Raw genomic sequence first — 13,846 nt, 5'->3', positions numbered from 1 at the left:
CAGCTGCTTTTGTAACTTTTCATTTCTGAAGTCCCTCATAATTTTATTGTATTCTTATATTTTTCATAGTTGAAAAATTATATATTTTTGCAATCATGGTTTTAGAGTTCTTTTTCACAGAGTTCAACCCCACAGGGCTGTCCTGAAAGTCGCAGTGGTTACCATGTTAGCCACAGCTTTGCCTCCCAGATTCACGCTGTCTCTGAAGTCATTATCATGAAGTCATTAATGTTTACAGGGAAAACCTTCTTTGAAGGGGGAACGTAAAATATGTGCATTATTATACAAACAACCCTTACACCCACAGCAGCCGTGGACACTTGTGGGGGTCCAGGCCTGTTGTCTCTGTACCTGGGGCAGGAACCATGTCATTCTGTCCCTACCAAGGCCATGCCGGACCTGGCAAGTAGTACGGTAGTCAGAGTCCACAGCTGCGTGTTGATGATGGTACTTGTGTTCTGGATAATTTTTTATTTATTTGTTTATTTTTATTTTGTCAACTTGATATGTTAGAGTTTTCTGTAAAGAGGAACTTCAGTTGAGAAATGCCTCCATCAGATTGTCTGTAGGAATGCTTGGATTTCATCCTTTCCTATCTGTAGCTTGATTTTTCTTTGTATTAATGCTCTAGCTATGGCTTTAAATACTGCATTGAAACAGTGGAATGAATGGGCACATTTGCCTGTTCCTGACTTTAGTTTTTCCATTTAGCCTGCTTGTTATAAGTAGTATGAACTTTTTCTTTTAACTGTCTTAGCTAATTCCCAAAGGTTCTAGGAAGTTACATCTTTGTGGGTTTTTTTTTTTTTTTTTTTGATTTCTAGAGTTAAAAAAAAAAGTCCTATTTATTTTATGTGTATGAGTGTTCACTTGACTGTATGTTGACAGTGTGTGTGCCTTGTGCCCACAGATGCCAGAGGAGGGAGTTGTATCCTCTGGAATTGGAGTTACAGATACTGATAGACAACCGTATGGTTGCTGGGAAAAGAACTTGGGTCCCTAAGTGCTCTCATGATTGCTGAGCCATTTCTCCAGTTCCTGATTCGAGGAATCTTTAAATTTTATTCCTGATTTCTTCATTGGCCCAGTGGTCATTCATGTGTGTATTTTTCAGTTTTAATGTATGTGTAGTTTATGTATTTTCTTGCTATTGATTTCCTATTTTATTGCACTTTGATCTGGTAAGATATAAGAAATTTTGATTATCTTGTAATCTTGTAATTTGCTTTGTGAACTACAATGTTGTCTATTTAACTTAGCTAATTAATGAACTTATTTCCTATTTATTTATTTCCCTGTGTGGGCATGTGTATGCCATGGTTGACTAGAGTATGGACTAGAGTACAACTTGTAGGAATCAGTTTTCCCTTCTACTGTGTGGCTCCTGGGATGAAACTGGGCTCATTAGGTGGCAAGTGCCTTTGCCCACTGAGTTGTCTGGCCAGTCTGATGATGCCTCCTGATGTCTAATTTTATTGGGCTTCTCTGGGCTGCTGCCGCCGAGGAGACTGTATAGTCCGATTCTGTTGGATGGAATACTACCTGCACACCTGTTAGGTGCATTTGACCTATGGAGTAGCTTAATTCAGGAATTTTTTTGTTGACTTTAGGTTGAATGTCTTACATGCTAAGAGTGGGTGGGATATTAAATCAGGGATTTTGTGACCTTTTATCTCCACTGTTTGTTTTATGAAATTGTGAGCCTACAATGTTTAGTGCATATAGACTTAGAGTTGTATACCTTCTTGATGATTGTTTTACTTATTCATATATAATGCAGCTTTTTAAAATGTTCTGTCTAATTTTGGTTTGAAATATACTTTATCAGGTATCAGAATTGAATGAAAAAAAGAAATATGCTAGCGTGCGTGCTTGGTTTCCATTCGCTGATGCCTTCTGTGGGAGTTTTTGCTAGTCAGGTGGATTTCTTGGCAGCAACAAAGAATTGAATCTGTGTTTAAGTACATTATAATTTGTATCTTTTTGTTGGTGAGTTCAGCCCATTTACATTTAGGGTTATTGTTAAGTATCCCACAGTTCTGAGTTGGTGGATGTAAACTGTCTTAATTTGTTCTTGTCTTGTGATGCCTTATTTTTGAGGCCTTAAAATAGTCCCTCCCTCCCTCCCTCTCTCCCTCCCTTCCTTCTTTCCTTCCTTCCTTTCATTCATCCATCTACCCATTACAAAAGTTTATTTAATAAAAGGTTGTAGGCTTTAATTTTTTTCTCAACCCTCTTTTTAGTAAAGGCTTTAACCTCCCTTCTAGCCAACCACCCACCAGAGGTAGTGGAAAAGAAAGGATATGGAGGAAGTGTACCTGTTTAGAAATTGGTTTTTTGGAGCAAATCCTATCTGCATTGTTAGAAATCAGCAGTTCAGTTCACAGGTCAGCAGCAGCAGCTCAGTCCACTCACAAACACTCCATGGATGATACCAGCAGTCCAGTTCAGTAGTTTTGGGAGAGTAGCAGTGGTGGCAAGACCTAGCAGGAACAGGCAAGCCTCAGCTGAATCAGCATAAATCAGTACGAGGAATTAAGACCACCAGGGATGCCAGGAGAAAGTTCTTTGTCATGCCTCTCTCATCGAAGCAAAGGTCAGGGAAGACTTGAGACCAAGAACCTTTGCAAAGCTAGCTTTACAAGCAAGCCCCCATCACTGTCCGTTGAGTCCTATGTATGCTCCCTCCAAGCATCATGTGTCCTCCACTGGTCTTGCCTTACCATGTGTCTTGTCTTAGCAAAACTCAATGTGAGTCTGTATCAGCTGACGTCACTCTGCCAGTCTGCTCAAGTGGGGGGGGGGGGGCAGCAAGAAGCTGCCTGTAAGTTGCGGATAGCCCTGGGGCTAATTGTATTTGATGTTAATTCTGTTCTCCTGTGAGGGGTTTAGAACAAAGTCAGCACTCAGGTGATTTCCTGTAAACCTTTCCACCTTAATTTATAAACAAATGCTAGAGCTCATGATTGGGCTGAGAAAGAGGGGAAGGTGGAGCTGAAGGTTTTGGGAGACAGAAAGGGTGGGGGGAGGGAGAGAGAGAACAACGGAGGAGGAGGAGGGGGAGGGGGAGGGAAGAAAGGAAAGTAGAGCACCTGGCTTGGAGAAACTTTAAGTTATAAGGGGCCTCTTGGAGCTCAAGTGTGCATTGTAAGGTGATCCAATACATGCATGCCATTAGTGAGGAATCCTTCACATCATGTGTCCTTTCATGTGCTTGGTTTAGCAAAACATCCTTTCACCAGTGTCTGCTTCAGGGAAACACATCTTCATGTGTTTGCCTCAGCAAAACACCATCCAATACAACTAACTTTCCAAAGAAACCAGAAGTTTCTACTTCAAAGGGATTCATAGAAAAATGTCCACATCCATTTATTTCTATATCATAGTCAAACATGCCCTCTATCTAGGAAAGTGCACTTCCAAGGCCATCACCACATAACACCAGACTCAGAAGGGACCTGCCCTGCAGTGGTCCTTGGGCATGTCTGACACCCTTTAACTTTAGTGATAGCTTCTTGTCTATAACACTTTACACTCAGCTTTTTGAGGGTGGACCTTGCTCCTGGGACTCCTCGGCAGCTTTGCTGTATGACTTCTCGGATTCAGCCACAGGCTTGAGGCTGATAATCTCATTTCATGCTTTCTTGGTAGGTTTGCTGACAAGAGTGCTGAGTTTTTTCTGATGTGTTTGTATTTGTAGGTAAATTATTGGTTTTCCTGGATAGCTTTTAATATTTGTTTGCCTTTTTCTTTTTTTTGTAACCCTACTTGTCTTGGAACTCAGAGAACCATCAACTTCTGCCTTCCCAAGATCTGGGATTAAAGTCTTGCACCACTGTGCCTGGCCCTGGCTTTGTATTTCTGACACTGTGAATGAACCTGGCATAGGCAGGTTCTTCTTGATCATGTCTGTTTGGCATTTAGATGCAAGTGTTTGGATATCCTTTTCTTTAAATTTTGATCATATTCTGTCTTAGCTTCTTGTCCTCCTCCTTTTTGATTATTAGTTTGGTCTCTTGATTATCCTAGAGTTCATGGATGTTTTGCTCATCCTTTTACAGTTTTTCCTTTATTGCTCTTTCCCAGATCTTTTTCCTTGTCTGTGTTTGTCACTGAGGTGCATTTCTTGTGTGCAGCAAATTGTTGGGTCCTGTTTACATATCTAGTAAGTTCATCTCTGTCTTTTTATTGGAGAATTGAGTCTATTGATGTTAAGAGATATTAAGGAATAGTGATTATTGTTTCCTGTTATTTCTTATGTTATTTTTATGTTTGTGTGGCTATCTTCTTTTGGGTTTGTTGAAAGATTACTTTCTTGCTTTTTCTAGCGTGTAGTTTCCCTCTGTGTTGGCGTTTTCCATCTATTATCCTTTGTAAGGCTGGATATGTGGAAAGATACTGTGTAAATTTGTTTCTGTCATGGAATATTTTGGTTTCTGCATCTGTGGTAATTGAGAGTTTTGCTGGGTATAGTAGCCTGGGCTGGCATGTGTGTTCTCTGAGGGTCTGTATGACATCTGCCCAGGATCTTCTAGCCTTCATAGTTTGTGGTGTAATTCTGATAGGTCTGCCTTTATATGTTGCTTGAACTTTTTCCCTTACTGCTTTTAATATTCTTTCTTTGTGCATTTGGTGTTTTGATTATTATGTGACAGGAGGAATTTCTCTTCTGATCCAATCTATTTGGAGTTCTGTAGGCTTCTTGTATGTTTATGGGCATCTCTTTCTCTAGGTTAGGGAAGTTACCTTCTGTAATTTCATTGAAGATATTTACTGGCCTTTATGATAGGAGCCTTCACTCTCTTCTATACCTGTTATTCTTAGGTTTGGTCTTATTGTGTCTTGGATTTCCTGGATGTTTTGGGTTAGGAGCTTTTTGCCTTTTGCATTTCTTTGTTTTCTGTGGTATCTTCTGCACCCAAGATTCTCTCTTCTATCTCTTGTATTCTGTTGGTGATGTGTGCATCTATGATTCCTGATTTCTTTCTTAGGTATCTATTTCAAGCGTTCTCTCCCTTTGTGATTTTTTTCTATTGTTTCTATTTCCATTTTTAGCTTCTGGATGGTTTTGTTCAATTTCTTCACCTGTTTGCTTGTGTTTTCCTGTAATTCTTCAAGAGTTTTTTGTGTTTTGCCCTTTTTAAAGGGCTTCTACTTGTTTACCCGTGTTCTCCTGTATTTCTTTAAGGGAGTTATTTTTGTCCTTCTTAAAGTCCTGTATCATCATCATGAGATGTAATTTTGAATCAGAAACTTGCTTTTCTGATGCGTTGGAGTATCCAGGGCTTGCTGTGGTGGGAGGACTTGGTTCTGATGATGTCAAGTAGCCTTGGTTTCTGTTGCTTATGTTCTTGCACTTGTCTCTCTATCTTTGGTGTTAGCTGGTCTTGCTGTCTCTGACTGGAGCTTGTCCCTCCTGTGAGCCTGTGATCTTAGGTGTGTCAGCACTCCTGGGAGATCAGCTTTCTCAAGTCAGGATTTAGGTATGGAGAGCTGTGGGGCTGGGTTAACTAACTCAGGGTCGCGGATGGAGACTGGAAGGATCCTGGCCCCACTTGCTCAAGGTTCCTGAGCCCTGTAGTCACCTAGCTGGTCCCTCTTTGGCCAGTTATTTGAGCAAAAGTGTTTGTTTCACATGTGAACTTAGGAGTGACAGCATTCCTGGGAGACCAGCTCTCTTTTGGCGTGATTTGGGTATCTAATCAACATTTCTTGCTTTGTAGATCTCTTTGGCTTTTATTTGGGAATCTTTTTACTGTGGATTCTGGCCGGGAACTTACAGGAACTCACAGAGATCTATCCAGAGTACTGGTCTCAAGAGTTCTGGAATTAAAGGGCCACCTAGGTTTTGAAGGCTGACCATCTATTACATTACCACTTGGAGAAGAGGGAAAGTATATCTTTCAGCAGTCACAACAAATGATGCAAGACACTGAAATACATTTAAGATCAGTTAAAGTCCACCAGTGTTTCACCAGTGACCATAAAGTACAGAATGGCAAAATAGAGTATATCAATAAGTTAAAAATTATGTAGTATCAGTACTGATTAGTAAATGGGTGAGATAAGGACAAATTACAGGGAGAGGGGAAAATAGAGGCAAGTAAGATTTAATCAGAGAACAAAGAGGGATAGAAATGTTTGTTATGAAGAAAAGAGCAAATTAGAAAAAAACCCAAAGCACCCAAAGTCTAGTTATAAACCTGTGATAAGTATCTGTTTGTTTTGCATACAAGTCCTAGATTCAGTCTCCAGAAGAGCCTGAATGAATGAATGAGTGAAGAAAAATGAGAGAGATTTCTCAGTAATAAGAAGAGGGATAGAATATATTTAAAAAAATAAAATAAAGTCTGCATATTGTAGAACAATAGAAAGAAAAAAAAGGAAACACTCTAGGTCAGAAGAAAAGCAAAGGAAAAGTAAGTGCCCCACCCTGGAGTCCTAGACTGAAAATAATGAGGAGAAAGTGAACTGAGCAGGCAGTGTGCTCACACTTCACACTTCTGCCCTCCTGAGTGTGGGCAGCTTGGTCATCTGCTCACACTCCTGCCTTTGCAATCAAGATGGACTGTCTCAAGGTCAACCAAAACATTTCTTAAGTTGCTTTTTTTTGTCCAGTATTTGTTTGAGCATTGAGGCAGGTAACAGATAGTTGTTTTTGGTCACGTGATAGCTGTGGCATGGCAGACTGAAGCATGCTTTTGCTGTTATTTTTGCTCATGAGTTCTCTGTGTAAGAGAGATATGCAAATATTGTCAGACTGTACTCTGGTAGTTTTCACTGTTTATCTTCACTCCAGCTCAGACTATGTTCTGCATAATCTTCTCCCCTCTATGGTTGCCAAACGCACTGGGTTAGAACTAGCCAAAAGAGGGATTTCTGTGAGCAGTGCTGTCAACCATTTGAAGGTTATCCTGTTAGATGAAGTAAGAGTCATGCAGGGGCTTGTGGGCCTTCGCCTGACTTGACTTTACTTTCTTGCTCTGTGTGCAGTTCCCTTCCCTGATGCTGACAGCCGTCCCCTTCATTGGACACATCTCCAGATGGAGTGGCAACTCTGGAGTGCACAGCTCCCTCGTTAGATTGTCCTTTGGAATCCTATTTCTGTAGCTGGATGCTTTAACTTCTCAAGTCGACAGACATATTAATCTATGATTTTCATCCTCCATCTTGGATATTCATTGCCTCTTCAACTATTAACATAAATTAAGTGAAATTTTATAGTAAATACCTTATTCTAATAAATCTCAGCACTCTGCTTCTTGCTTTAGAATTCTGACCTGAATATACTTTCCTTGTTGGTAAATATCTACATAGTTTTTGAGTAATGTGGTAGGAAAAATGATTTTCTTGGTCACCTGTCATTGTCATTTTTTCTTTACATTGGTTCTAGTTTTTTTTCCTATAAATAAAGGTGATATGAATATTCTTTGCACTCACCCTTGCTTTTCTTCTGGGCAGTTTCCTAGAAGTGAAGAACACTTTAGATTTTAAGCAGTTGTGATAAGTGTTTCCTGGTTGCACTGTCCAGCAGTATGTATGTCAAGTGTTTTGCAATCAAATTCTTTTTAAGAAGTAAAATATAAGCTGGGCAGTGGTGGCGCACGCCTTTAATCCCAGCACATAGAAGGCAGAGACAGGTGGATTTCTGAGTTCAAGGCCAGCCTGGTCTACAGAGTGAGTTTCAGGACAGCCAGGGCTACACAGAGAAATCCTGTCTTGAAAAATGAACTAAAATATAAGAGACATGGATTAGTTAACAGCAAAGGAGTAAATGGAAGGAAAGCCAGTATCTTAGTCTAAATGCGAATTTTTTTTATATGAACAATGCATAAATATGTAACGTCAGATTTTTTGAGGAGTACAAGAGGGACATGAAGAGACATTGTCCTTCTAGGCAGAAGATTTTATCAGCAGAGCTGTGCAGCAGAGGCCTAATGTTACTATGGTGAGCAGTGGTGTATCCCTTAAGACTTCTCAGGGAAAGGAAAGGAAAGGAAAGGAAAGGAAAGGAAAGGAAAGGAAAGGAAAGGAAAGGCTTGTATGTTGCCTTTACTGTGTGACAAAAGGTGTGCATAACTTAGGTCACATGACGGGGCATTGTTTCCCTGAGCAGGAGACTGAGATCTGGCTGCTGTGTAACCTGTGCAGTCTGATAGCAGCTAGGCTACTTCACACCAGGTGTGAGTGCACACTGGTGTGTGGTGGGCATGTTGCCTTGCTTACAGCCCTTTTTGTTTAGGGCCTGCCTTGACTAACAGTGAATTACATTCTGTTTATTTTTTGGTTGGAGCTCACTATGATCTTAGGGTGGCCTTGAACCTAATCATATGTTTTAAATGTACTTGCTTTTTCTGAAACAGTGTTTCTTAAGTTTGTGTCCTAAGCATTTTAAAGTATAAGTGCATTGTGATGTTGATGATAAAGGGATTACTGTATCATCATAGTTACTTGGGCTGTAACTGTGATAGAACTTAAAGTTTCAGAACTGTGCTATCTATTAGAAATGCCAGGGAGATAGAAACTGACTAAAAGGCTTAAAAATGTTTTCTAAAATACAGTTAAATATGAAGATACTTGTAAGCTGTTTTGTGTGAGATATGTGGTTGATTCTTCTGTGTGAGCTTTCCAGTTATAAAACAGAGTATGCCACAAGTCCTATTCTTGTCCCCAGACCTCCATTTGTGAGGCAGGTTCTCCAGTGTTGGTCAGGTTGTCCTCAAACTGCTAATCGTTTTCTGCCTCCCAGATGCTTGTGTTATAATAGCTGTATAATGTCACGCCTGGCTTAAGGATGTTTTCCTTCTCTTGCCATAATAAAATGGGAAAATGATCTACCTGTAGGTAAAGAAAGAGCAAGGAAGAGGAAAGGCAAGTGAAACAAGTGTATAGTTGGGGACAGTGTTTTTTTTTTTTTTTTTCCTCACTGGAAAAAGAGGAAGGAGGGAGATAGAAGGATGAAGAAGAAAGATCGTGAGTGCTTATAACCAGCAGTCTTTTACTTTAGGCAGTGAAAGAGATTTTTACAAATTTTTTCCACTCACTCACTCACTCACTCACCCACCCACCCATCCATCCATCCATCCATCCATCCATCCATCCATCCATCCATCCATCCATATATGCCTTTTGAAGATGACATGAGTGGGCAGAAAAGGGCTTAACGAAGTCATTAACTTCTTTTCAAGGATTCTACTCGAGCTACCAGTCCTAATTTAATAAGTTTGATGTCTGCAGGTGGATGAGGAAGGATGCAGAAGAGAGTTGGTCATAGTTGAGATGATCATAGAGTTCAGTTATCTAAGGAATTTCCTGTATGGTTTATTTTAAATGCATTCACTGTGTTGCTTATTTTAAGTACAGCTATTTTAAACAATGAGCTTTTCTTTCAAAGCTGTGTATATTTGATTCCCTTTAAGTGGCCTTCATTTGTTGTATAAGACAGGAATGACAAATGGGCTTCACATGATACATCAAATCCCAGAGTCATTAGTTAGCAGAATGCCTGCCATGGTTAATGCCAGTTTTAATTCTGTGGACACATTCTTAGTTGTTTAGTAGTCTGTGACACATTTTGTGGGCATACTAAGGTTGGTTGGTGATTATAAAGTTATCTAAGGGAGCTACAAACTTAAAATAACTGGCAGCAGGAATTTTATGCAAATCTGCTGGTCAAATTTATAGTTTATATGAGTGGAAATTAATGGTGACTTGAAATGCATTTTCTGGTAACACAGTCACCTGCTTTACTTCAAAAAGCATGGCCTCTCTTTAAAAATCAATTGTTATTGCATATATATACATATACACATAAGTATTCCTAAAAACCTGTTGAGTCCATATAATGTTACTTGTATGAATGTCCTCAGGGCTGACCATTTCAAATTGAACAACCAGTTATGATACTCTTTCCTTACCTTAAAATTTAAAAAGGAAGCTCTGTAAAATACTGTCTTTGATTACATATGACATTATTGTTATGTGAGACTACATTTGACTTTATTGCATTGGAATGAAAAGATTTTTATGTGTTTATGAGTAGAATTGTTTTTGTTAACATCTCATTGACTATATGCAGTTATATAATTTTATAATAAAGAAAACTGGAAAATAACATACAAGATTTTGGTGGGTGGAAAAGGAGAAATAGATGTTCGCCTAACACTGACATTTCCTCCCATTCATGTCTGTGGTTTGTAAGTTGAAAATAAAAAAGAAAAACAAAACAAAACCAGGCAGATGAAATTCTAGAATTTAATGACTGAAATAATTATCTTGTTCAAGTTTAAGTCTACCTGGCTTTGTAAACAAGTATTTTTATATGCATTTTTAACTGTAGAAAACCTACATTTTCCCCTCCAGTTCTTAAGTTGGATTCTAGAACCTAGGTACTTGGACATTCTAGACAAGTGCTCTACCACTGAACAAGATTCTGTGTTCTAATGCAAAACAACTTTGCTTTTAATAGTGTGGATGGCTGCTTCTTTTTAACATACTTGTATTTCTAGCTACTAAAAGAGCAAGAGAAGGAACTGAGACAAAAGATGATTTCAAAGGAAAAAGTAAACTTGCTTTACACAGATAGCATAATTGTTTAAACATCTTAAGTAATCTGTAAGTAGTGACTAAAGTAAAACATTGAATTTAGAAAGATTGCAGAATTACAAGACCAATATTTTAAAAAGTCTGTTATCTGAAACCTTATCCAGAATCCCAAGAATCATCGGATTAGTTCCAAACTTTTTTTTAAATTACTCCTCCATCCAATTTTTTATCAGTACTGTGTGTGTGCACTTTGTGCATAGGTGTGAGGGTGCCAGTGCCACAGAGTGCATGGGGAGGACAGAGGACAGCTGTAGAGCTCCATTAAACATGGTAAAATCATGTCACTGGGCTTGTGCAGCAAGCACTTTTCCCCATTGAGCCATCTTGCCAAACCAATTTGAACTTTTTAGATGGGGGTGGGGGAGTGGGGTTATTCTTTAGTTGTATAGAATGTGTGTTTAATGAATATTAACTAAGCATTGGTTCTTTTTGTTCTTATTTTAGGCTACAGACAAGAGAAAAGCTCTAGAAGAGACCAAAGCATATACAACTCAATCTCTAGCTAGTGTTGCTTATCAAATAAATGCATTGGCCAACAATGTGCTCCAGCTGCTGGATATCCAAGCATCTCAGCTGCGGAGGATGGAGTCATCCATCAATCACATCTCACAGGTACCAGCTTGTAAAGTCTTCTGGGTTCATTTTTAGTCAAATAGCAGCATGTGTCTTAAGCATAGTCATGCATTGCTTAGTGAGGAGGATACATATCTGCTAAGAAATGTCACTAGGAGATGTTACTGTGGTGTAGAGAGCACCTACATAGTCTGCATGGTATATAAGTCTACCCACTATTTCCTATGGATATTGTTAAGAGTGGGAAATGCAAGGTGCATGAGGCTGTTGTTGGTGCAGAAAAGCAGTTTTAAAAATAATTAAAAAAAAGTATTAGTCCACTGGAGAGGTGGCTCAGCGATTAAGAGCACTTGTTCTTTCAAAGGACCCCATTTCAATTCCTAGTACAAACATGGCAGCTTTCTAGTTCCCAGAGATCTAATACCCACACAACAGACATACATGCAGGCAATACACATATTAAAAAACATCATTTAAAAAATTTACTCCTAAAACATGTAGTAATAATGTACTCTAATACAACAGTAACAAGTATTATAAATAAATAGACTGGTAACAGTTTATTATCATTGTTGGGTATTATACATCATAAAAATGTTTCATAAATTATTGGCAGTTTAACAGATATGTTCACACAGTTACCACCATGAAACATGCAATTAATGCATCGCATTTGGACATTAATATGTAATCCTAATAGAACTCAGGCATATAAGCAGTCTCAGACAATGTAATGATGATGTAGGTAACCCGGGAATGTGGAATCCTCACCTCGCAGTTTGTATTGAATGATTGTAGTTAGCACTTTTAGCTTTGTTTTGAGTTGAGTAAGCCTATTTTTTGTTTTGTTTTGTTTTGTTTTGTTTTGTTTTGTTTTGTTTTGTTTTGTTATGTTTGAAATGGTCTCACTGTGGCCCTGTTGGTCCCTCCAGCTGCCTTAGCATCTTTTGTAAAAAGAGTTATTTTTTTTGTGTGTACATAAGTGTTTTGCCTACAAATATGACTCTGTACCACATGAGCTTCCTGGTATTCATGGAAGCAAAAAGAGGGCATTGGATTCCCTAGGAGTGGAGTTACAGATGGCTGTGAGCTGTCATGCGCTTCCTGGGAATCAAATCTGGCTCCTCTGTTTCTTCTAAAGCTTTCTTTTGAGGTAGCCTTGGTAAGCTGTCCAGGCTGGCCTTCAACTCTCCATTATTGTGCCTCTGAGAGGCTGGGATAACCATGCCAGACTGTTGACTTTTGTTGAGGTAAAATAAATTACATATAATTTAAGCTTATAAAATATCTTGCAAATTTTCACATATTTCCAAGAGATCATCAACATAAAGAACCAAACATGTGCTGTTAGTAACCCTTTCCTTCCCATTCCCTGTTCTCAGGCTTTTGGACATTATAGAGTAGTTTATATTTTGACATTATAGAGTAGTTTATATTTTGACATTATAGAGTAGTTTATATTTTGACATTATAGAGTAGTTTATATTTTGACATTATAGAGTAGTTTATATTTTGACATTATAGAGTAGTTTATATTTTGTAGAATTTCTGTGAGTGCAGTCATGCACCTGTCCCCTACCCCTTTATTTTGGTTCAGCTTTTTCACACAGCATTTTTTTTTTATTTGAGATTTGCCCATATTGTTCCATATAAAAAAGTCATTGCTTTTTATTGCTGAGTGATTTCCATGGTTAAGCATTTGTGTATCTGTTGTTGGAAATATAGATTGTTTTCATAATTTTGCCAATTGCATATTAAATTTATACAAATGTCTATATACACATTTTTCCATAGTCAAATGATTTTTTTAATTTTTAAAAATTATTTTTTTATTTATTTGTATGTGGGTACATATGTGTCCCAGTATGTTTGGACGTCAGAGTCTAGTTATCAGGAATGGTTCTCTCCAGCCCACCTTGTGGGTCCTGGGGTGTGGTCAGGTGTCTGGCTTGAAAGCAAGTGTCTTTATGTGCTTTTAACATTCTCATTGATTCTGCTTTTGTTTCTTTAGGGCAGATACACTTGTGTGAAACGAATAGTTTCATGGTATATGTCTGTTTATAAGAAATTGTCATTGTTTTCTAAAGTGGTTTATTGTATAGTTTGTGGAGAGCTCTTATAAGGAATGAGATCAGAGATTTTGTTACTTTTTATGCATCTGTGAAAGGGAACAGGTTTTGTATTTGCTTTTACTCTAATAAGGTGAACTATATTGTGAACTTAGTGTTTGAACACAGCTTGCTATACTCACAGTTTCGGAGCTCTGCCATGCTTTTCCCAGGACTTCCAGGGGAAGGATAATCTCAACACTAGGAAGACTGAGACAGGAGGACTATTCAAGATGGGTTTCCTCAGTAGCCAGCTGAGTCTTTTTCCACACTGTGGCTCTGATCAGTGCAGATCCATTTGGCCTACTCTCATACCACTCTGATCATCTCTCTGCCTCACAGGCCTCTTCATTGTAGATGCAAAACTGTTTACCTGCTTATTGTTGAAATACGAATTTTAAGAAAGATGCTGGCTGGACATGGTGTCTCACACTTTTGAGCCCAGCACTTGGGAAGCATAGGCCAGATTTCTGAATTCAAGGCCAGCCTAGTGAGTTTCAGGGTGGTCAGGGCTACATAGAGAGACGCTATCTCAAAAACAAACAAACAAAAAAACCTTG

At 38.7% G+C, this 13,846-nt stretch overlaps 1 protein-coding gene across 13 annotated transcripts in view; it reads left to right on the top strand.

The window, feature by feature from the left end:
* Positions 1-13,846, top strand: part of Abi1 (abl-interactor 1) — a 100,169-nt gene that overhangs the window by 34,502 nt on the left and 51,821 nt on the right. For 12 of the 13 annotated variants that reach the window (NM_001077193.3, NM_001077192.3, NM_007380.4 and 9 more), the window contains exon 2: positions 11,050-11,217. The exons of the other annotated variant lie outside the window; for it this stretch is intronic. In NM_001077193.3, the coding sequence (NP_001070661.1) occupies positions 11,050-11,217 (168 nt within the window). The remainder of the gene's footprint in view (positions 1-11,049; positions 11,218-13,846) is intronic. 13 annotated transcript variants of the gene reach the window in all.

The sequence above is a fragment of the Mus musculus genome, chromosome 2, assembly GCF_000001635.26.
Source record: "Mus musculus strain C57BL/6J chromosome 2, GRCm38.p6 C57BL/6J".
Taxonomy (NCBI): Eukaryota; Metazoa; Chordata; class Mammalia; order Rodentia; family Muridae; genus Mus; species Mus musculus.
Note: the sequence above shows the minus strand (reverse complement) of the source record. Positions and strands in the feature narration are given on the sequence as shown.